At 35.3% G+C, this 24,493-nt stretch overlaps 1 protein-coding gene across 10 annotated transcripts in view; it reads left to right on the top strand.

Moving 5' to 3' along the window:
- Positions 1-24,493, top strand: part of LOC6046331 (tyrosine-protein phosphatase Lar) — a 483,374-nt gene that overhangs the window by 361,059 nt on the left and 97,822 nt on the right. For 6 of the 10 annotated variants that reach the window (XM_038253031.1, XM_038253038.1, XM_038253033.1 and 3 more), the window contains 4 exons: positions 11,461-11,847; positions 11,928-12,061; positions 12,206-12,356; positions 22,774-22,797. In XM_038253031.1, coding sequence (XP_038108959.1) covers positions 11,461-11,847; positions 11,928-12,061; positions 12,206-12,356; positions 22,774-22,797 — 696 coding nt within the window. The remainder of the gene's footprint in view (positions 1-11,460; positions 11,848-11,927; positions 12,062-12,205; positions 12,357-22,773; positions 22,798-24,493) is intronic. The other 4 variants (XM_038253036.1, XM_038253040.1, XM_038253037.1 and 1 more) reach the window with 2 other exon arrangements.

Raw genomic sequence — 24,493 nt, 5'->3', positions numbered from 1 at the left:
TTGATATGTTTAAGGGGACGAAAATCCGCAACTTTTGAGCCATAGAAAAACTTGGTCAAAAAATCGGCCGCCGAGTTATGAATTTTTGAAAAAATAGTGATTTTTGGAAAACATCGAAGTTTTATGCAAAAACAAGTTTAACATTACTTTTTAATGCAAAATTGGATTTGCAATCGAAAAGTACTTTACAGATTTTTTGATAAAGGGCTCCGTTTTCAAGATATAGCCACCGAAAGTTTGATTTTAGCGAAATATTTGCAGTTTTTCAATTTTTAAAAATAGTGACCATGAGTGACCATTTCCAAAAATATTTTTTTTGAAAAGTTCAGAAAATTTCCTAAAAAATTGTCTAAGAGACATTGAAGATTGGACCTCAGGTTGCTGAGATAGAGCCGCTTTAAGAAAAAGAAACACGAAAATTGAAGTTTTCTAAATCTCACCAAAATAACCCACCTTTTTCTAATGACGATATCTCAGCAATTAATTGTCCGATTTTCAATGTTAATGTATGAAATATTGAATATTACGCCCATTTAAAATGCTAGTCTTGATTTAAAAATTTTCAAAATATTTTTTTCGAAAAGATCGGAAAATTTCACGAATGTTTCATGTATTAACATTGAAAATCGGACCATTAATTGCTGAGATAACGTCATTAGAAAATGATGGGCTGATTGGGTGAGACTTAGAAAACTTCAATTTTCGTGTTTCTTTTTCTTTAAGCCGCTGTATTTCAGCAACCAGAGGTCCAATCTTCAATGTCTCTTAGACAATGTTATAGCAAATTTTCTGAACTTTACAAAAAATATATTTTTAGAAATGGTCACTCATGGTCACTATTTTTAAAAATTGAAAAACTGCAAATATTTCGCTAAAATCAAACTTTCGGTGGCTATATCTTGAAAACGGAGCCCTTTATCAAAAAATCTGTAGAGTACTTTTCGATTGCAAATTCAATTTTGCATTAAAAAGTAATATTAAACTTGTTTTTGCATAAAACTTCGATTTTTCCAAAAATCACTATTTTTTCAAAAATTCATAACTCGGCGGCCGATTTTTTGACCATGTTTCTCTATGGCTCAAAAGTTTCGGATTTTGTCCCCTAAAACATATCAAAAAATCTCGAAAATCAAAAAATACGTATTTTGGGAAATTGAGTTTTAGTGAAAAAAAAGTTGATAAAAAAATCTCCAAATTTTTTTTTCCGTGTACCTATTTTTTCTCAAAAGTCTTCAACAATACCTACAACTTTGCCGAAGACACCAAATTGATCAGAAAATTCACTCAAAAGTTACAGCTGTTTGAATATTTACATACCATTTTTGTATGGACAGCAGCCAAAATTGTATGGAGACTTGTATGGGTGAACCAATGACACAAAATAGCATATTTGGTCATAGGTAGGGTTAGTGAAATTTCACGATTTCGCGGACAGCGGGAAATACGCGAAATTTGTTTTTTTCCGCGAAATCCCGTGAATTTTTATGTTTGTGTAAAGCTGTAACGATTTTTCTCAAAATGATTTACCTAACTCAAATAGGAATAAACATAATCTTATGAACTACTATAGAATTAAGTGAGTTAATACCCTTGTTCAATTATTAACATAGGGTAAGTGATTTTTGATGATTTCGTGGTCGGCGTGAAATTCGTGAAATTTATCAATTTTCTCAAATCATGTTTGTTTTTAAATATTTCATCCATACAGACTATTTAGGTAAATTTTATTAGTTTTCAATTGAAAAGCTTGTGTTTTATATATTTGAAGAATTGTTCAGATTTTTCAGTGTTTTTAGAAATATACTAAGTTCAGTAATATTTTCATTCACTGAATAACAATTTTACTGCTATTTTTTGAAAGGTTTAGTTTGAAAAAAAAATTAAAAGAATCGTGATTTGTTTTATTAATAATAAAATGAAAGCTTTGAAATCAACTTTTAAAAACTTAACAGATTTTTTCTGAGTCCTATTGAATTTTAGCGATATTTAATTATTTGGGTGGATAATTCCCGTGAAAGTAAAAAAATACTACTTTTTTGTTTTTATTGTTGTATAAAAATTTTGATTTCGTTACAAATTATATTATTTTTTACTTTTGATTTTAAATGAAAATTTTGAAAAGGGAGATAATAAAAAATGTTAATTTGCTAAATGTCGCAAAAAAATCAAATTATTTCACTCATTTTTGTTGGACAAGATTGTTAAATCGTGCTTTGATATGAAATTCAATAAAATGAAGCAAATCAGCGAAAGCTTTTTAACATGCCCTACATTTTATTTCAAAATATATTTAGAGTCTATCCATAAACTAGGTGGAATCTTTTTGAAAATTAGGAGATTTTTTTTGTGTAACGTTCAAATTTATGAAAGATTTTTTTGTTTATTGAAGAATAATATATAATGAAGCATGAAAAGTAGTTTCTGTGATTCAAACATAAGATTTTCAGAGTTATTTTAACATTTTTCACGTTCCGCGAAATCTGCGTGAAATTTTGTGTTTTGAAATTAAGGTCTCCGTGAAATTTGCAATTTTCGAGCGTGAAAAATCACTAAGCCTAGTCATAGGGAAGGCCCCCACAAAGTTTGAGCCAAATCAAAAAATACAAATAAAATCCATTTCCGGTTTTAGTAGAGAATTGCTCAGCTGATTTTGAAGTCTTGTAAGTATTTCAACAACCTTCAATTGGCATCAGATCTACGGTCTTGTAATCTTGGTTAGATTGTGGATCTTTTAGCCGTCCCACTTTATTTTTAACAGACTTGTGGCTATCTTACAACCAACTGCTTCAGCAGGCGTTTCACCTTTTTAGTTTTCCATTAACCTCTCTAACATAGCATCTGATCTTGCAGTTTATGAGGTATTGCGAATCTTGCAATTTCGGTCCGAGAATGAATTTTGGGCCATTCCACCTTAAACAAATTTCATTAAACTTGGGACAATCTAAAAACCAGCTGTTTCTACAGTCGTCTTACCTCATACGTATTTCAATAACATTAATCTGGCATCTGATCTTGCATTCTTAGACCATTAGGTCGTCCCACCGTGAATAAGTTTAAACAAAAATGCTTATTGTGAAGCCGTTTCACCACAAGCATTTTCAAGAAATCTTAATCAGACATATCATGTTGCAACCGTTCAACTTCAAACAAATTTCATCTTTTTGGTGCAATTTTACTTCTAACTGATTCTTCTGCCGTCCCACCTCAAATTATTACAACATTCAACATTCCTGATTATAGACCGTCTCATTTTAAGAAAAAGGCCAATAAGCTTGCGGCTATCTCACTGCATTCTGATCCAACGGCTGTCCCACCTCATTAATTTCCCATATTATTTAACTAATAACTGACCTTGTGGCCGTCTCACCACATACTAATCTCAGTCTTCTTATGGCAGTCTTACTGGGCGAATCTCACTTGAAAAATATTTCAACAGTCTTGATTTGACTTCTAAGCTTGCGGCTTTCCCATTTGTTCCATTTGAGTTTAGATAAAATCATGCGGCCGTCCCACCTTTTCCAACTCGATGCATCCAACGATTTTCTGGTCACTCTAATGTTCAAATGTGCTTTGCATAAATGTTTCAGCCACCATCCAACACACACACACGCTGCTGCTGCTGCAATACATCTAACTGACTCCTGATTCTGTGCATGCAATCTTTTATGCATTACGTTGCTCGATGTTGCTGGATGATGTTCAGACCTTCCGAAAGTGGAGGCGTACGTCTAATGGTTCGGCCGGTTTTGTTAAAAGCCATCCGCTCCGATATGCAATGCATTATTTATCACCTCGGTACTCGTACTTGGGCACTGCATCGTTTATTACCCACTTGTGAGCCTGGTCGGAGCTAGGCACTTCATCTCGGATGCATGCCGACCCTCGGCTTGACGTTCGTCTGATGCGTCTCCTGCGTTTCGAGAGGTGCTGCACCGAGGAACAATAAATTTTCCTCTCAAAGTAGCTCAATTATAGCGGGTTATCAAACGGAACTCGACGACACCGTTGGAGAGCGGGTATCAGTGATGAGAAACTCGCCCTCTCATCGGATTATCATGCATCGCTTGCGAAATGAGAGATTGAGTTGTCGTCTCTTCTTTGTGCGGACGTTCGTCGCGCAAGCGTGAGAGACGCACTCAGCAATGATTCTTTCGATCCGAATCTTCTCATCGCTGGCTTCAAACGGTACAGAATATCACGATTGAGAGTGAAAACTTTATCGAGTGTGCTAAATCATGCAACAAGTATTCCATTCCGAATGATGGAGATGTCGTTTGTTTTATGAATCCGACAGATGTGGTCTCTTCAACACACAATCACAAAGTTGTGAACCTTTCAAGCAAGTGGCCGCAACTGGTGCATAATTTACAACTTAAGTGTAGCTTTCTCCAACTTTCACCGCCACTTTGGTCGTGATAATGATAACCGCACTTAAATGATCAAGGCAAAGTAGCTGACTTACAAAAGTCCACGCTCTACTCGCCACTGTCGGACAGCGTTTTAACTTTCCGGTAATGGACGTGTTAAATGAACGGTTTGTTTAATGCGTATACTTGGGCGGGCACGCCCACCCACCCATACAAAAACATCCCTATAGTGACCACCACTGGAAAATGCAAAGGAAAAAATCTCATGCATAAATGATGCATGAATTTCTCGCACCAAAGTAAATTATCTTGCCTCCGGTACCCAACATAGTGGAAAAACCCGACATTTATGAAGCTCGATATTTTCATGGGATTTTTTTTTTCACTCAGGGGAGGGTCCGAATGGTGTCTTACAAGCACACAATTTGGACTATCTTCGGAGACCCATCGACGATAATTGGGGGCGTGGGGTGTTTTGCATATGGGCACATTTCATGCGGAAAGTTTATTTCTTTTGCACTAAATGGATACTATTTTTTTCTGTTTATGATCTTGTGAATGCCAAAAGTGAGAAATATAGCAGCTTCCTACACAAAAAACTTCTATATTTGATGAGTTTTATAAAACGTTGATAAAAAATCAAGAATACCCATTCTGGAGTTTTCTTACAAAATCACCAGGGTAGAGTAGCCATCCATGTTGTTCCCCACTCCTTTCAGCCCATGGGTAACAATGAGACACTTTGATTTTTCTTTTATTTTCAAAATCTATGTAAATCTTTCAAATATAAATAGAATGAACATGATTTTCAGTATATTTATTGAATTTTAACTCTATTTAACAAAAAATATAAAGTTATTTGGTATAAATATATGGATTTAACAAAATTTTAATACTTTTTAGTGTAACTTTTGTTAATTAAAGTTTGCCAAGTGCGTCTACAATGAGACAGTGGCATAACTCTGGCTGTAGAGGTCGGATCGATCTAATATTTTGGTCAATGTAAGGACACTTTAAATGAAGAACATGCAACAAAAAGCTCATTAAAACATGCTAATTGAAAAAATAAAAAAAAATCTTTGAAAGTGAAAAACCTAAAGTGCCTCATTGATGACTTTCCTACCCATAAACACAACAATTTGGTTTGGTGGTCTTTTTTTAAATAAACCCCAGAATCGTATAAATTTTACCTTACCATGATTGGTAAAATTTATACGATTCTGGGGTTTATTTAAAAAAAGACCACCAAACCAAATTGTTGTGTTTATGGGTAGGAAAGTCATCAATGAGGCACTTTTGGTTTTTCACTTTCAAAGATTTTTTTTTATTTTTTCAATCAGCATGTTTTAATGAGCTTTTGTTCAGATCAGCGTCAAAAGAATCTTTATAAGAAACTTTCACCGATTTAGGTTTGATATGAATGTTCAATTACTAATATCTAAGATTTTTAAAAAGATTTTTAAATCTCACTAAATAATACTCGACGCTGTCGTGCTATCATGCCGTACGTTGTTTTTTGACGTTCCGAGAAAAACGAGTTTTAGTGTTTGACCTTGAATAAACAAAAACGAGAGCACGCCACGTAAACAATAACAAACACGATTTGTTTGGTTGACCATTCTGTGCATATCCTCGAAGTTTGGTTGAATTTGGTTGACGGAGAACCCGAGTTATAATTGAAAATGTTTACGGTAGTCGAGCTTGTACCTGTGTCAAACGCGTTCTAACCTGAAATTCCTTTGGCCAATTGTCGCACTTACATCAATTTTCAGGCTGTGTCAAGATTAAGATTCATATGAAAGAATATGAAAAGTGACAAAAATTTGTGAACCTTTTTTGGTTTTATTGAATACCTCAGGATTGAAATAGAATTTTGGGGACAAGTTAGCACGACGGCAACGAACTGTGAATGTCTTGGCTGTTTTTAATGTTTAATAGCGAATCTCTTTAAAAAAATCAATGATTTGTAGCTTGAAATCACAATAAGATAAAAAAAATGAGGTAAAAAACTCCAGATTCGACTATTTCGGCTTATTTCACAAAAATAAAACCTTTTTGTGAGCATTAAAAACTTGCAATATTACGAAAAACGTTACTTAATCCACCTATGGTGGTTGGTGCCTTCCTCACAATTATGTACATATTTGTTTCTGTAGTAAGAATGTCAAACCTACAAATTTTATCTAAATTTTATTTCTTACAACATATCTACATGGAGTATGGGGTCTAGAATCCCAAAAATCATTGGACGTAATATTAGATCAACACCTACGGGGCTGTTTCATGAAAATTGTTCACTTTCAATAGTTATATCACTTTAATGTTTTTTAAGCTACAAGTTTTTGAATTTTGTCTCTGACTGCTGAGCCGAAAAACAACCTAATTTTAAGCCTTAAGGCAGTAAAAAAATATATCTGTTCATTTTTCCCGGGAGTTTCAAATCAACAAAATCCCGGGAGCCAGATCTCCGGATAGATCCGAACAACTTTTTCATCAAAATATTTGAGATCCGGCCTCTGAAATGTGTACAAATGCCACTTAGGTGCTCATAACTTTTGATAGGGTTATCAGATCTTCAATCTTTTGGGCTTGTTGGAAAGGTCTTTTGATTACCTATCCAACGATGGGTCGCATGATAGATCCGGATAACTTTTTCATCAACATATTTGAGATCCGGCCTCTAAAATGTGTACAATTGACACTAAAGTGCTCATAACTTTTGATAGGGTTATCAGATCTTGAATCTTTTGGGCTTTTTGGAAAGGTCTTTTGATTACCTATCCAACGATGGGTCGCATGATAGATCCGGACAACTTTTTCATCAACATATTTGAGATCCGGCCTCTGAAATGTGTACAAACGACACTTAGGTGCTCATAACTTTTGATAGGATTATCAGATCTTCAATGTTTTGGGCTCATTAGAAAGGTCTTTCAAATACCTTTCTAAAAATGTATGATCAGACGGGTTTTCTTACAAAAACCACCCTTTTTACAATCTTTCAAACTTTAGCCAGAATCGTATTTTTAGCATAACTTTTGAAATATTTAACAAAACTTCATAATAGTTAATATAGGTCTTGTGGGACCCTAAGACGGATCGAATGAGATCAGAACGGCCCAAATCGGTTCAGCCAGTCCGGAGATAATCGAGTGCATTTTTTTTTCGGTGCACAGACTTACAGACATACACACGCACAGACATTTGCTCAGAATTTGATTCTGAGTCGATAGGTATACGTGAAGGTAGGTCTACGAGGTCGAATTAAGAAGTTCATTTTTCGAGTGATTTTATAGCCTTTCCTCAGTAAGGTGAGGAAGGCAAAAATCTCTGTCCAGGTAATTTGTCCAAGTTTTTAATGTTACTTGAACAGCTGATAATTTTCTTTTGAAAATATTTTCATCTAACAAATAAGTAAATTCGTATAACACTGCACGCCTGAAATTGTATGGCTCATAAATTGCTGAAATGTGAGAAAATTTTCAAAAATTATATTTCTGCAAGCGATAATAACGTATTTTATATCAACATACTGAGGAAATATATTTTATATTTATAATAGATGTTCGATATTTCTGAAATAAGAATTCTTTATTATTTTTTTTCATTTCATTTTTTTTTATCGGAAGCACTGTCCTCAAAGTCTTAGAGTGCGCTGACCACGGGGACGCGCTGTCTTGTTTTTGCATGCTCATTTTGATTTCTTTTGTGTCGCTGTTTGTGTGCTTGGGTGAGTGGTTATTATAATTAAATAATGGCATCATTAGTGCGCTGACCACGGGGACGTGCTGTCTTGTTTTTGCATGCTCATTTTCATTTTTTTTGTGTCGCTGTTTGTGTGCTTGGGTGCATGTTATTATATATAGGTGATGGGATTTTATTAAATGATCATTATATTGCATTATTATATTTAATTGATTATATAACCACACACTTAACACATTATACAAAGCACATATGAAACTGTAAACAGGAGCGTTTGGTACGGTATGTCCACGCATCCTTCCTCCCCTGTAGGTTCTGTGAAATGTGATCCGTTCTCAGAATCCTCTCTGCGGTAAACACAACGTAGTAGGGCTGGCCGCTTTAATTTTTGCAATGCATTTTCGGGTGTTCTCGGATGTACTGCAATTATTAATAATGACAAGAAAAGTGCTTGGGGCGTAATCTAATCACAAGACTTTCCAGCATGCTTTCATCGGACTGGCTGCGTTTGTGTTAGATTAGAATAGATTAGATTAGAAGAACTGTCCTCAAAGTCTTAAGGGTGCACAGCAAACAAGGAAATTGTTGTCTTCTTATTCCATAATTGACAATCTCACGGATCCAACCCTGAAACAATCTGATTGTAAAAATAGTCAAACTTTGATGTAAATAACTTTCAAGGTAGGAACTACTCTAGTGGATGAATAAAAATCTTTTCGATAGTTTCCCGTAATTTTGAAGATACTAAAATGTCTGTAACAAATTTCTTGGGGCAAAAGCTCTGGTTGATGTGAACCGTTAAAGAATAAAAAAAACTCAAAAAATATTTACATAAACATACATTGATTATTTTAAAAAAATGCAAAAAAAATATTTTTAAAATGAGTTAAAATTATTGTTCAATCGAATTACGAACAAGCTTTTTGACAAACTGCTCATTCTAATCTGACAAAAAAAAATAGAAAAACATGAATAAAAATATTCCCTTTCTCATTCTCACACTTTCGACCTTATGTCCAATTTCGACCTTTTACCCTTTCGACTTTCTTGAATTCAACAGTTAGTCCTGTGAAGCTTATGTCATGCATAAAAATGTTTATTGTCATCCATTTTTACCCTTAAAAATTAAAGTAAAAAAAATCAAAATCTGCTTTTTCTAGGGTGAGTATCCTTGAAAACGAACCTGAATATCAATAAATACCAATCGGACATTTTTTCTTTTTTTTGATGGCGTAGACAGATGAAATTAAACATTTGAATGCACATTTCGTGCTTTCCATTTCATAAGGGCACAAAACTTTTGTAAACAAGAGTGTATCCCTCTCACACCTTATGCAAACTGTCATTTGAGTGAAAGGTATATACTTTTGTTTACAAAAGTGTTGTGATATTTTGAAATGTAAGGCTCCATTTCTAATGTGTAATTGGCTCAGAAACTCGAATTTGATAATATTATCTACAGAGAATGGGACTTTCTTAGGAGAAGTTACACAGAATATTCTCAATTTTTAACGCTATTGTGTTGGTTTGATAAATTGAGCACAGTAGTTGTTCGGTAACTGGGCTGAGAACGTAGCCCAGTTACCGAATGTTGCTCGTTGACTGGGCTGAACAAAAAATAACGAGGGGACCACCGATGCATAATATTTTCCAGATGAAATATAAAAATAAAAGTTGCTCAAATTTATTCACAATGCTTTCTTTTAATATTTCTTTAATTGTAACTTGAAATCAAACAAAAGTTTGAAAAAAGTGTTTTATTTATTGAATATGATTTTTGCATCCAATAATCCCTCGGTCATTTTGGTTTGTTTTGGTTTTTTGACGTTTGTCTGCTTTTTAACTGGGCTACGGCCCAGTTATCGAGCGCCCAGTTAATAAGCAGCCCAGTTAAACAACGCCCAGTTACCGAACAACTACTGTACAAGACAAAAATTTAAAAAAAAATCAAAAAGTTAAAAAAACAGATTTACGAAATACGAAATTGAAATGCAATGCCCAACGCAACCAATCGTTCCTGATATTGGGGAGTTGTTGAGTAGCCTAAATGCAACCGCAAAAACCTTGTTCTAAAAAATCGACCATGTATTCGAATGGGTATGCTCTGCTCGTAGAATGTCATAACATAACCTTTTGATAAGACTTTTTCCAGAAACGATGTTTGTGTGAGAGTTTCCAACTGAACACCAGCTGGCTGGCAGCGAAATTATGGGAAAGTATAGTTGGCATCAAACTAGGAATATGCTGATACAGCTTATTTCAGTAATTGGTGTTATGTGGTGATAGCCAAACTCCATAGGAACTAACCTGGATTCAAACTCTAAACCTTCTGTTTGTGCATTTTATGACAAACAATACTTGCATTAAAAATCTACTTTAGAGAAAATTAATGGGTCTTCTCAAATATTGAGTAATCCATTCCATCAGGAAAACTTTTCAGCATGATTGTTTCCTTGACCTAATATATCTTCCTCCTTACATCGGTCACTTAGTCACTTAGTCAGAGTCATGCTTTCATAACCATCAACCGAGTCACAGCTTAGAGTTTACAAACAAATTACACATTTCACCGTCACCCACTCCGCCATAGTTTTCCCTCCCAAACCGGTAATGTAACTCCATTATTTAGAGCTGCTCGCCCGAATAATACAATAAGTTCTGTAACACGATTTAATGATGCCAAGTGGAAAAAAGCATTTCAACACGGTATGCACCACCACACCATCATCATACTTATAGTGCTTCTTTTTCCCCATCCAAAACAAAAAACTTGGCTTTCCCCGCAGTTTCCGAAACATTTTTTCCCTAGGGTGGACCATCCCGAAAGCCTACCAAGCGGAAATGGGGAAAACAGCTCGAAAAAGTGTTCTTCTAGTAGTTTGTTGATGGTACTTAAAAAAGCAATGCACTAGTTTTTATGCAAATTTCGACTTTTTTTTTCTCCTTCCATACACTTGAAAACAATTTCTACAACGAGAGTGTCAACCACCCTACGGGATAAAAGCATACACACACCTACGAGGGGTGAAACTTTCCAAATGTTTGTTTGCTATTTGGGAAGAGAAAAGTTTCACCGCAGCAGTAGCAACAACACAAAAAATGCCCTCTTCTCAAAAGCTTCAAAAAAGCTTGCTCCCATACATGCCACCCTACGTGTACAAACTTACATGAACAAGGACGTGGCAACGGAGATACACACTTACCTTGTCTGCATTTATTTTGTGGTGGTTTTTTTTAAGTTACCGCAAGGTTCAGTCGGAGAATGAGGTATTGAACATCCTGGATCATCAAATATCTCAAATTTATATCACTTCTGAAAGGGGATTTAAAAAATGATGCAATATTATTATTTGTACTAATACTTCGAAAACCCCCTCTCCCATTGCAGGAAGCCTCCAGATCGACAACAGCGAGGAAAGCGACATGGGCCGGTACGAGTGCGTCGCGGAGAACTCCGTCGGCACGGAGCACACCAAGCAGACCAACCTGTACGTCAAGGTGCGCCGCGTTCCGCCGACCTTTTCGCGCCCTCCGGAGCCCGTCTACGAGGTGATGCTCGGGGGAAACCTTTCGCTGGCCTGCGTCGCCGTCGGATCACCGATGCCGTACGTCAAGTGGCGCCAAGGAGTGGACCAAGAGCTGACCCCGGAGAACGATGTCCCCGTCGGGCGGAACGTCATGGAGTTGACCAACATTCGGCACAGCGCCAACTACACCTGCGTGGCGTCCTCAACGCTGGGGATCATCGAGGCCACGACGCTGGTCAAGGTTCAATGTGAGTTCGCTGTTGTTACATCTACGCCAGGGGGTTTTGTTACATCCTCATTAATAACGGTTCTTTTCTCTCTCGCTCAGCTTTGCCAGCGGCACCCACGGACGTGCAGATATCGGAGGTCACCGCGACCCAGGTCCGGCTCGAGTGGTCCTACAAGGGACCGGAGGATTTGCAGTACTACGTTATCCAGTACAAACCAAAGAACGCCAATCAGGTGGGTGATCTCGTCCGCTCGCTCGTTGATTAGGGTCGGCCCCTCGTTAATTCTGCCACGAAACGCAGAAAAGATGAAATTAATCCGCCGTAATTGACAGCATTATTAATAGCATATCTTCCTTTTCTCCGTCTTCTTCCACAGGCGTTCAGCGAAATCAGTGGCATCATTACAATGTTCTACGTCGTTCGGACGCTCAGTCCGTACACCGAGTACGAGTTCTATGTGATCGCCGTGAACAATATCGGTCGGGGGCCACCCTCGCTGCCAGCCACGTGCACCACCGGAGAGACAGGTATAGTGCCGCCGTAGCCGGTTTCGTGGCTCAACCCTACCACCACCCCCTCGCACTTTTCCAACCACTTCCCCCAAAACAAACACAACCAAGCCGACACCCCGGAAAAAGCTCTCCACCCGAGTTGCACCTTCTGTAGTAAAGCCCTTTTTGTTTTCACACAAGCTCACACACCATTACAGCAGCGGAGGGAGTTTCAAGCTGCAGCCAGCAACAAAAAAAAAAGAAACACATCACACTACACCATCCGTTAACACCGTCACAAATGTTGCTGCTGTTGTTGGGATAGTAGGGAAGGGTGGGTTCCGCTGGGTGAAACAGGTCTGCGGGTTAAACTTCCAAACCGAAGAGCTGGATGTTATCCAGTTGGAACTGCAAATGATGTTACTGATTTTCAGAATTGTATCCCGCAAAATTTTATTTGCTATAATTGGTCACTATGTAGGGTAACGTCTTGAACTGCATACCGTAAAACGGGGTGACTTTGATAGCCGGGGTGATTTTGATAGGTTTGATATTTATCCGCAAAATGAAGAGTACACATTAAATACGTACGGAATGGTTTGGAATCATACTGAACATCGTAGAGAAGTGTTCAAAGTACCTCAAGAAAAACTTTTCATAAAATTTAGAAAAGTTAAAAAAGTTAGTAAACTATAATTACAAAAATGTTGATGAAAGGCATTATTTCAAACTTCTTGGAGTGTCATGCTTTTCTCAATAAACATATTTTTGAATCGGAAAACGGAACGTATTTTCGGATTCTTTGAACAATTTTCCATTAGGAGAAGGTAAAATAAGTTTGTCAATAATAAATAATATGTGTTTTTGAAACTCAATTCTAAAAAATCTTCAAATTTATAGGCAATTTCAGCTGAACAAATTTCATGTAAAATACGAATACTTGTGATGCATGCTTCGAATTCAGTTTAAAATGCAATATAAATCGATAATTTTATGTAAAAAAACTAGTTTTAACCAATTTAAGTAAAAATTTCGACCTTTAAACATTGTTACCTAGAATTTATATTTATTTTGTTAAAAAGCTAATAAACTTAGTTAACTAAATATAAACATTGATTTTGTTCTTAAAAACTATATGAGTGAACTAAGTGATGGTACATTTGACGTAAAAATAATGTTTAAACACCCTAAATCTGATTTTAACATGAAAAACTATGACTATCAAAGTCACCCCGGATTTTGAAATAAGAATTTTTTACGTAACTATTTTTCTAAACACTAATGAAAATTTTTATTTTTCAAAAAAAGTTCATGGGCTTTGTGTGGCCTACCCTAGTACATGTTCTAAAAATAATAATCTTGAGAAAAACCTTACCAGTTGGAAAATATTCAAAAAATAAATTGAAATCCTATCAAAGTCACCCCGGTTTACGGTACCATCATTTAACGGACCAAGAAAATCTTTAATTAATGAATTTCACTTTTAGTTCTTTTATCACTGCTAAGTAAAAACTTTTGAATTGTTTATATAAAAAAAAGTGACAGAAAATATGCGACGCGTGATCTTTACCAGCAAATAAAAAAGTTAGATCAAAATTCATCGCACAAATCAGAAGGTCAGGTTCATTTGTCACCAGTACCGCAGATTATTTTACTCTTGAAGGAATAATCATCTGGTGGCCCTCAAAACAGATTTTTTTTAAATTCAAAATTCAAATCAGCTTTTTTTTTGTTACAGCTTTACAATTTTATCCATTTTTTTTTAATTTATAATCCAATGAGAGCAAGTCTCTTCGAAAACGGTATTTTGTCTTTAATTTCAATTTTTGTATTTTTTTATTCAGCTGAAACTTTTGTGGTGCTGCCCAAAAAAGCCATTTTGCATCACTAGTTTGTCCATATAATTTTCCATACAAATTTGGCAGCTGTCTATACAAAAATGATGCATGAAAATTCAAAAATCTGTATTTTTTAAAGGAATTTTTGATCGATTTGGTGTCTTGGGCATAGTTGTAGATATAGATAAGAACTACACTGAAAAAAATGATACATGGTAAAAAAAATTGGTGATTTTTTATTTCACTTATTGTCACTTAAACTTGATTTGCAAAAAAAAAACCCTATTTTTTTATTTTCGGATATGTTTTAGGAGACATCAAATGCCAACTTTTCAGAAATTTCCAGAATGGACAAAAAATCTTTTTATGAAATATTGGTCGCAAAAATTTTTCCACTTAACATTTCGATGTTAAATCGAATTTGCAATCAAAAAGAACTTTAGTGAAATGTTGATAAAGTGCATCGTTTTCAAGTTATAGTTATTTTTGGGTAACTTTTTTGCTAATAGTCGCAGTTATTCATTTATAGAATTAGTGCCCATTTGAAAAAAATATTTTTAAAAAGCTGAGAAAATTCTCTATATTTGCTTTTTTGATTTTTGTTGATACGACCCTTAGTTACTTAGAAATTACCATGCAAAGATTTAAATGCAGGAAAACTGATATTTTCTTAGTCTCACCCAAACAAGCCATCATTTTTTAATGTCGATATCTCAGCAACTAATGCTCCGATTTTCAAAAAAAAAATAAAAATATGAGAAATTCGTGAAATTTTCCGATCTTTTCGAAAACAATACTTTAATTTTTTTAATCAAGACTAACATTTCAAAAGGGCATAATATTGATTTATTGGACCTTTTGAAATGTTAGTCTTGATTTAAAAGAAATAAAAATATTGTTTTCGAAAAGATCGGAAAAAAGTGTTTTTTGCAAGACAAGTTTTAGTGACAAAAAGTGAAATAAAAATCACCAAAAAAAATTTACCGTTTATCTTTTTTCAAAGTAAAAAAAAAAAAAAAAAAAAAAAAACAAAAAAAAAATTCCATCAAAAGATACATATTTTTGAATTTTCATGCATCATTTTTGTATGTACATCTGCCAAATTTGTATGGAAAAATGTATGGACAAACTAATGATGCAAAATGGCTTCTTTGGGCATACCGAAGGCACCAAAAAAGTTTCAGTCGGATTTAAAAATACAAAAAAAAATCAAATGACCCAAAATCTCAGAGAATTGCTCCCGAAACTCCCGAAAACCGTACATTTTAATCTTTTTTGTGTGTTTTAGTAGACCTTGGTTGCAACTTGCCAGCCGCAGAAAAGTATGAGTGAAAACAAAGTCACAAAGATGCAAATTGTTAAAAAAATTATAAGATTTTTTATTTTGAAAATCATTTTAAAGCACATTTGCATTTTATTGTTTTCATATTTTGGGTTTCTATGTAAAATTATAATTCAAACCCAAAATATGACCAAAAATCGGTTTTTTTTTTTACAATTTGGGCCTATTCTGAGGGCAGGTTTAGATTCTGCGGGAAAAATTACATGTAAAAACATATGTTAGGACAATTTTCGAATTTGTTAGGGTGGTCCCATATGGGTTTCCCTTGAAAATTAGACTTTTTCAAATGAAGATATCTTGAGTTCAAAGAAAAACACCCCTGAGATTTTTCATCGTTTGTAGTGCTGGGTCCTTCAAATGCTTGCGCTTTTTCAAAATATTTAAGTTTTAAATTTGCATCTTTTTTACCTTAAAATGGCTGTAACTCTTGACCTATAAGTCCAAATAGACTTGTCAAATAATTAAAATGTTTGTTTTTCAGAGCTATAAAAGTGCTCCGGATATCACTTTCCAAAACTTAACCCTAAATTGCCACGTCAAAAAAACAGATTTTTGAAGATTTGCTCAGAAGCTTTCTACAAATTTGGTCGTAGCGTAGATAACACAATTTGGCTCTTTTAAAATTTTATTTATTTTTTAATTTATTTTTTATTCGGAAGAATGGACAAATTTAACAATGATTTACTTTATTAAACATTGAAAAAACTATGAAACGCAATTTTTTAAATTGAGATAATTAGAATTTTTAAAAAAGTAAAACATAAAAAGTTCTTAGAGTTAATATCAATCATAGTGGAAAGAATACCGAAGCATGACCGAACTTGCTAGCGGTTAAAAATGGATGTCCAAAAGGATGTAGCTCTTAATCTTCACTGTCAAAATGAAATGTGTAGCACAGTTTTGGATTTAGCGGCCAAAACTACCATAAGAAAGCTAACACTGGCCTTTGAGACATATGCTTGTAACGTCGTGAAATTATTAAGCCATGCTTGTAAATTCTGAGAAATTTTGAAGATTGCCACTTTTTTCACAAACACTCAAATATCAAGGCTCTGGAGTGTCTAAATTGAATTTCCTCAGAGAGAACAAGCTACAAGCTGTATGTATTGGTTTAAATTAAATAAACATTTCCAAAAAAAGTTTTTAAAAAATCGATTTTCTACCCAAACCCACCCGGGATATGTAAAAAAACTAAATGTTTTATCAAATATTGATAGTGCTTCTTAATCTATGGAGAAAACCTTTCATTTGAAGACAATATAAACCTAAATGAAACAGTTTGTGTATTGATTCCGAGCAGTTTTAGAAAATTTGTTCAAAACGTGACTTTTTCAGTAAATTGAAGAAGGTGCGAGAAAGTTTTTTTTTAAATTTTTTCTTGTCTAAGGAAACATTGTTAAGAAAATCATTAATAATATCTATCATTTAATAATCATTGAGCACCTATAATTCTTCATTATGTTATGCATCTTTCAACTGCTATTTTGATTTTTTACATATTCATTGAAAAACATACTAAAAAAAACATACTAAAAATACCTAATCGGTAAAAATTTTTATGGTCGTTCGATATTTTCTTAAAACAGAAAAAATCAAGGAATAATATCTCTCTGTGTTTTCACGAGAACATTTGTTAAATCAGATTTTCACAAGTTTTATCCTGTTTTTGATCAGCAGAAATATCATCTTAATCTACTGGAATTTTAAGGATCTTGGCTTGTTTCATCTAGTTAAACGTTCAAATTGGGTAAATTTGTTTTGTAAGAAATTTTAAAAGAAATAATGATAATAAGATGTTTACTGAGACAAGCCCGGTTCCGTTTATGATGTGAATAATAGGAAAATCAAATTTCAATGCAAATTTGCAAACCTTTGAGTAGTTTACCCCAAATCGCCCACAAAGAACCAGCAACAGCAAAAAATAAACCCGACAACGTCCAGAACCACTGTTCACTCCTCGTAACACATTGTCCGGTGTTGGTGCGAAAACTGGGCCCTCACACACACACACATACGCCTCACTAAACCTTATGCCGCAAACGAGGTTCCGCTGGGCCCGGGAACCGTACGTATTGGAAAGAACGTTCCGGACAGGAAAAGGCAAAAATAATGACCTGTAAATCCCAGCCGGCGCGTATGGCCAGCCCAACCCGAGCAAACGTCAATATAATTGATTTTATTACATGCGGAAAATCCATAGATCACCATTAGAGTGCGTTTCTGTGTGTGTGTGTCAGTGTTTTTGTTTGTATACTGTGCCTTCTCCTCAGGAAGGATGCCCCGGGGGCCGAATGACCAACAACTGGCCGGGCTTCGAAATGTGTGAGTTGACCGCCGATGGCAATAAAGACTCTATTCTACATAGGGAAACAAACAAATTTCACACCACAGCGAACCCGCAAATTGGAGAGCAACAGCTGAAAGGGGGTTAGGTGGGAAGGAGAGATTGCAAGATTGTTTTAAAAAAAACTTGTTTTGTGTCCAATCTGAAAATTCATATGGAAATTTTTGATTACAAAGTGCAGTTTTCACCATTGAATATTCAGTATGATGAAAATTGTCAAAGAACATCAGTTTAGAGTTAGGTTAAAAATACCATGAAATTTATATTAGAAACTTAAAAAATGTTATAAATTCCCTGAAAACAATCAAGCATCAACATTCTGATTTGTCAAAAGCAGCCACAATCTTGCGGGCACGCTGGGAAAATTCAAAATCAAGCTTCAAAGTTAACGCCAATTTCATCACACCATGGCTGATCTATGATGGCAGATACGGCAAATTGCGAAAATATTTCAAAGTGAGAAAAAATTAGGGTAGCTGTATCTTTTTTTGTAATCGAACATTATTGTAGCACTATATATATTTAACATTTTGAGGATATATTTATTTCGTTTAGAAACGTCAAACATTGAATTGTTTACCCTAACAAGTGGTTCTAAACATCAGTCCTGTTGGATACCGTTGTTCGTTTGAGAAAAAACACTCTAACACACAAACTTCCCTGTCAAAAAAAGTGTAAACCTGTGAAAAACTGGGCCACACAAATTCCACCTGGATCAAAGCGATGCCCTGCGGTGTGATTTCCGTGCACACCAGGAAGAGCAAACTTTTTAAAAACACCCACAACAACAGAACAACAAAAAAACTCCAAATCGAAACAACAATATTGAACAGTGTGTGTGTGTGGGTCTATCATGTACCCGGTAATGATATCAAAGAGAGGAAAGACAGACAGCACGCAAAACAATGCTTCAAATCCAGAGCACACAATATCTAAAAACAACACACGGTATTGAATGTCAGAAAAAAAAGTGTAGGAACCAGCCAGGAGCTATTAGCAGATGAAAGTGATCTGTCCGGGAAATTCTGTCCATCAGGGGAATAAAATGGAAAAAAAGCTGAGTCGAATATGGATTCACTTTTTTAAATCGGCAGAGGTATGCAAGTTATGCTGTGCTCGAAATTTAATATTGCGTCTTTGTTATAAAATTTTACTGAATCTCGACAAATTTACTCAAAGTCATCACAAAATGTGATTCACAAAACCTGTCGGTATACTGTTGATAAATGTGGAAAAGTCTGCAGTTCAACCTCTTGGAAGCAAAATCTTTTTTTTTTCATTTTTTTTTTTTTTGAAATTTTTTGGGTTTTGTCTACAAAAAAACTGCTTGAATTTCATAGAAAAGAATTTTATTTTCTTCTAAAATTGTGCTAAAGACATTTTTAAGACAGAGTTGTCGATTGATTTTTTTTAAGATAGAAAATGTTTTCTTAAAAAAAAATCATCTTGGATTCAAAATACTTGACATCTTCAGAGCATTTCTGGGGTCATATTTGGCTAATTTAAAAAAAAGACAACGAAAAAAATGTGTTTTCGTGGTCCGATTCTCCGAAGCGATTTTTCACTAGGACTTTGGATAATCGAGTCTGCACTGTATTTATAAAAGAAATTGACAATATTTGGGTTTTCCGAGCCAAATATTTGTAAATCACTGTTTTTATTTTTTTTTTCAGCCAGGATTTTAGCCTTTCTAACGAAGTTGGTTTCAATTTTCGTTTAAATATGCAGCGTTCGACGTTGAAAAGTTCCAAAAAATCTACGTATGGCATGTTATCTCCAGCGATTTTAGTTTGACAACCATTAAGAAAGAAATTCAAAAGAAAACTTGTATCTCCTCTCTCATGTATGAAATATTTGATTTAGCAAAAAAAAAAAACAAGTCCAGACCTGTCCAGACCAAAATCCATGATAAAGGTGTCAGATCAAATCTGTTAGACCAAGACTGTCAGACCAAAGAACAAAAAGTAAACAATCTTGGTCTTCAACGTAGGTGCACACAAATCAAGAAAAGAAAATTTGAAAATGAATTTTATTTTTCCATTTCAATAACTGGTTTTGGGCTGCAAAATTAAATGTACTCCAGAAAATGATTCAACAGTGCGGCGTCCTGTACACCGACAATTCAATAAGCAGTTAAAAGCCTTATTCCTCCACTTTAATTTTTGATCACGTTTTCGGTTTACACCTAAACAATCTTGAAATTATTTATGTGGATTTGTTATTATTCTCGTTCCATCTTTCCCTTGGTTTGATAAAATGACCTCAAACCGTGACGTAGTAAATGAACTCAGTGTTCATTTTGTCGATGATTTTTGAGTCGTTTGACAGTTGACAATACCGTTCTGAGGGAACTTGCTTTTTTAATATTTTCCGGACAGAGATTTCTCGCGTTTCTCAACAACAACCAGAGTGACTCTTTAAACAGACCGTTTGGCGGAATAGATGGTTGTAGGTTCAACGGTTGTATGGACCTACATCCGGTGATAGAAACTTGATTCAAGATTTCAAAATTATCACGTAAAATCAAACACTCCAAGATTGGTCGTGCCATCTGTCAAAATTGCTAGCCACACGTCGAAAATGAGCACAATGTATGTAAACAAAACAAAGCTTTGATCAATGGAGCACTTCCATTCCACCAGTTTTTGCTTTTTTTTACAATGTATTCTTTATGGGAGAACTGTCATTTCTACCACTCGAATCCGGTGCTCCATTGATGGTCATTTGAAATTTCGAGAAATTTTTTATTTATCGTTATCGTAAAGAAAAGTATTGATAAATGTATTTTTAGATAACCATCATTCTCATTAAGGTGCACAGTAGGCTAAATCGTAAAATTAAGTGGAAAATGGAATTTTTCGAAAAATTGAGAAATTTTAAAGTGTCTTCAGAAGAGTTTTTGCAAATGGAAAAGGGCAACTTTTGGTTTGGCTCAAAAGTAGGGTGGTTCACGATTAGGGTGGTTTGGATAATTTAACTTTTCAGGAATATTTTTGGGATTTTTTTGTCTTCTTCAAAGTTGTTGGGTTTGCCAATCCAAGCACCAAAATTTTATCAAGCAAACTACGCCTTCTACGACCAAATTTAGAGCAAGCATATGAGCAAACCATAAAAAATCTGTTATTTTGACCGTGGCACTTCAGGGTTAAGTTTTGGAAAGAGATATTCGGAGCACTTTTAGAGCTCTGAAAATAAACATTTTTATTATTTGACAAGTCAATTTGGGCTTAATGGTCAAAAGTTACAGTCAAAAAAAGATGCAAATTTAAAACTTAAATATCTCGAAAAGCCGCAAGCCAAATTGTAAGCGCCGAGTTAGATAGAAGAGATTTAGCACTATAAACGCTGAAAAAAATCTCAAGGGTGTTTTTCTTTGAACTCGAGATATCTTCATTTAAAAATGTATAATTTTCAAGGGAAAAGTGTATGGGACCACCCTAATGATATTCGAAAATTGTTCAACTATATGTTTTTCCATGTTATTTTTTCCGCTAAATCTGAATCTGCGCTCATAACTGAGCCAAAGTGTCAAAACATCGATTTTTGGTCATATTTTGAGTTTCTATGATAATTTTAAATAGAAGTACAGAAATTTATTTTTATGAAAATCAATTTTCCAATTAATTTTGCGATCTGTACCCCATTGTGGCAGTGTTCATCGGAAAAATTCTTTTAATTTTTTCGAAACGGTACGAAGATGATTCCGAATCATTTCCATCTTAAGATTGATAATATCCATCCTTCAAAGGCATTATAAACTTCAGTTGGGTGCTAATTACTTTAGACAGTGTATTCAGACAAATTGTCAGATTTTTCAGTCGAAAAAAAAAAATCTAAAACTATCGTTTGGGATTCTAATTTTTCTATTGACACTTGGTGCCAATTTCGTTATAAAACTGAATCAAACCAGTGGCGCCATCAACGAAACAAGCGGCATAGCACTGAACTAAATAACTGTTATCAGATACTTTTGCTCAGAAAAGGGATCCAAGACAAATTTGAAGGTTAAATCAAAACAACACAAAATTTCACAGAACAGCACATTGCACTTACACCTAGCACACTAAGCAATTTTTAGTTCCATTTCCTGTCAACTTTCGTACGCACATCCGTCCTCTCCCTTTGCAGCCCAACTTTGAGTAGTTAAACCCGACTCTTCCGGTCTCCGCCCCACACGGAGCGCCCCTCGCTCAGTACAATACAAACATACTTAGATAATTTTCGTTTACTTTTTTTCCTCATTTCGGCTACATCTCTCATCAATGAAAATAACCAAACAAACAATAAAAAAACAACCAAAACTGACAAATCCAACTCTCCAACCATGCGTGTCTCCATCATCCAAAATCAATCAAATCGAACAATGAATGAAAATAAACTCGTTGAAATTTGACATTTCGGCTGATTTTACTCGGGCAAATACGATACATTTTTGTGTTTGGATTTTGTCAAAAAAACGTCGCGACGTCGCCCCCCCGTAAATGTAAGTGACAAGTGTCTACGTCGAGCGCATTTTTGTTGGAGCTCAACTTTTTTTGTAGAACTTTTTTAAGTTTCATTTTAAGTTTGATAGTGTACACATTTTTTTTTTTTGTTTCACAAACGTAGATGGTAGTGTCAAAAGTATTTTATTTTGTATTTTGAATTATGAAAGCAACATTTTTGTTCAACATTTTTGTTGTTTTCAAATTGATCACACCATTTTTGTGTAGGTACAATTAGAGGAAAAGTATTTTTTCGAGAACGATTTTTGCTTTCAATTTTATCTCGCCGCGCAATAAAGCTGCCAGCATGAAAGGTGTCACAACTTTTTTGAAACAAACAACATTCTCTCTCTCTTTTTCTCTCTTGCTTCGATCTCTCTCCCCTTCTTCCCAACGCGGCAAATCGAAAAATCGCACTAAAATCGCGAACAAAACCGAATCGCAGGTGATTCTGCGTATGGAGGCTCCAGTAAGTAAACGAACTTTTTTGGCGTAAAAACGTTTTTTCCACTTTCCCTAAGTAGAATTTTTCTAGGTGATATTTTGAGCTAAAGTTTTTTGTTTCGTGAATTTTTTATTCCTCCAACTTTTTTTTGCAATACCTGGCGGAACAATGAGAAAAATCGAATATAAAATCCCAGAAAACATCACCATGGAAAAAAGTGCAACGACAGCCGATTTTCCCTTTCCGCGAACAGCCGTTACTTGTTATTGGTTATTTTTCTTCAATTTTTATGTCCGTTCCGTTATCTATTTGCCCCGTTCAATTTACATTTCCATTTTCATAAAAAATAAGAAACCGGTAAAAGGGAAAGAGTGCCCGGAAGGAAAAACTTTTCCGCCGTGAAAAACACCGAAGAATCGTCGCGAATGCAACTTTCCCGTTTTGTTTCCCTTTTTTCTTGCAAAAGATTTCTCCTTTCTTAATCTTCTTTTTGTTCACTGTCTCAGTTGCTGTGTCTCTATTTGTGAATCTTTTACTAGTGCTGCTACGAGCAGCAAATATTCAATTTCCCAAAAGAGGAAAACTTTTGTTTTAGTCTTATGGCGCTTTTTAGTTTTTCTTTTTGGCCCTCCACCTCACTTTTTCGCCACCACCATCTGTGTGAGTGTGAATGTTTTGCAACATTTCCATTCCGGTTGACCCCCCCCCCCCTCCCCTCCTTCCCCATCACATTTCTTAAATCTAATAAGATGTTTATTTTATTTCAACGGATTTTTCCTCTGCTTTTCCCTTCGAGTGGGTCAAAATGGGAGTTTTCCCAACTCCACCACCCGAAATTGGCGATGGTGGTCATCGTCATTGTTGTTCAATTTCATGGTGCCATTTCAGGGTTTTTTTTTCTTTTCTTCGTTCACTCCTCTCCAAACTGCCGTTTGCCGTTTCAGCAATTTATTTCAAAAAACCAATTCAAAAATTTACATTTATTCTCCTCGTAAACTGCTTGTCCATCCGCACGGCGAACGGCAAATCGGAGCACGATTTGTTCGGTGGAAGTGGACCCGAACAAAGTTGTTATGGGTGGTTTTATTTGCACCCACAGGGCGCGCTCGAGAGTCGAGGTCTTAGGATTCTGTGAATCGGAAAAGGTCGAATCGTGTGCGATTAGTGGTGGGCAAAGTGTTTGCTCAGTTTTTCTCGATAATTGAAATGCTTTGGGAAGACTTTTGGATTTCTAGCGAAGTTTTAGAAAAGCAGTTAAGTTGTGTTTCAATTGAAAATTTACAAATAACTACATTATTACTATTTTTCCACTGTTTAAGAAGTGCAAACAGCATTTCAACCAGTCAGAAATTTGTACCTGATTAAGATTCAATGTAGTTAATTTAACTGGTTTGTAACATTAATTCGCTTCTCTAGAATGGTCAATACTAAAAAATACTTCTCGCTAGTTATACGACATTTGACCTAAAAAATTATTTTTATTTCCATGTCGACACAGACAAGTCTGACAGTTCGTCCTGTCAGACTCCCTGGGTCGTCTCCCTGGGTCCTGCCTCGGTGGAGTCGCTGGTAGGCAGTTGAACTAACAATCCAAAGGTCGTCAGTTCGAATCCCGGGGTGGATGGAAGCTTAGGTGTAAAAAGAGGTTTGCAATTGCCTCAACAATCAAGCCTTCGGGCACCTAGTTTCGAGTAGGAATCTCGCAATCGAGAACGCCAAG

The sequence above is a fragment of the Culex quinquefasciatus genome, chromosome 2, assembly GCF_015732765.1.
Source record: "Culex quinquefasciatus strain JHB chromosome 2, VPISU_Cqui_1.0_pri_paternal, whole genome shotgun sequence".
Classification (NCBI taxonomy): Eukaryota; Metazoa; Arthropoda; class Insecta; order Diptera; family Culicidae; genus Culex; species Culex quinquefasciatus.
The sequence above is the reverse complement of the archived record's forward strand: the minus strand, read 5'-3'. Positions and strand labels throughout refer to the sequence as shown.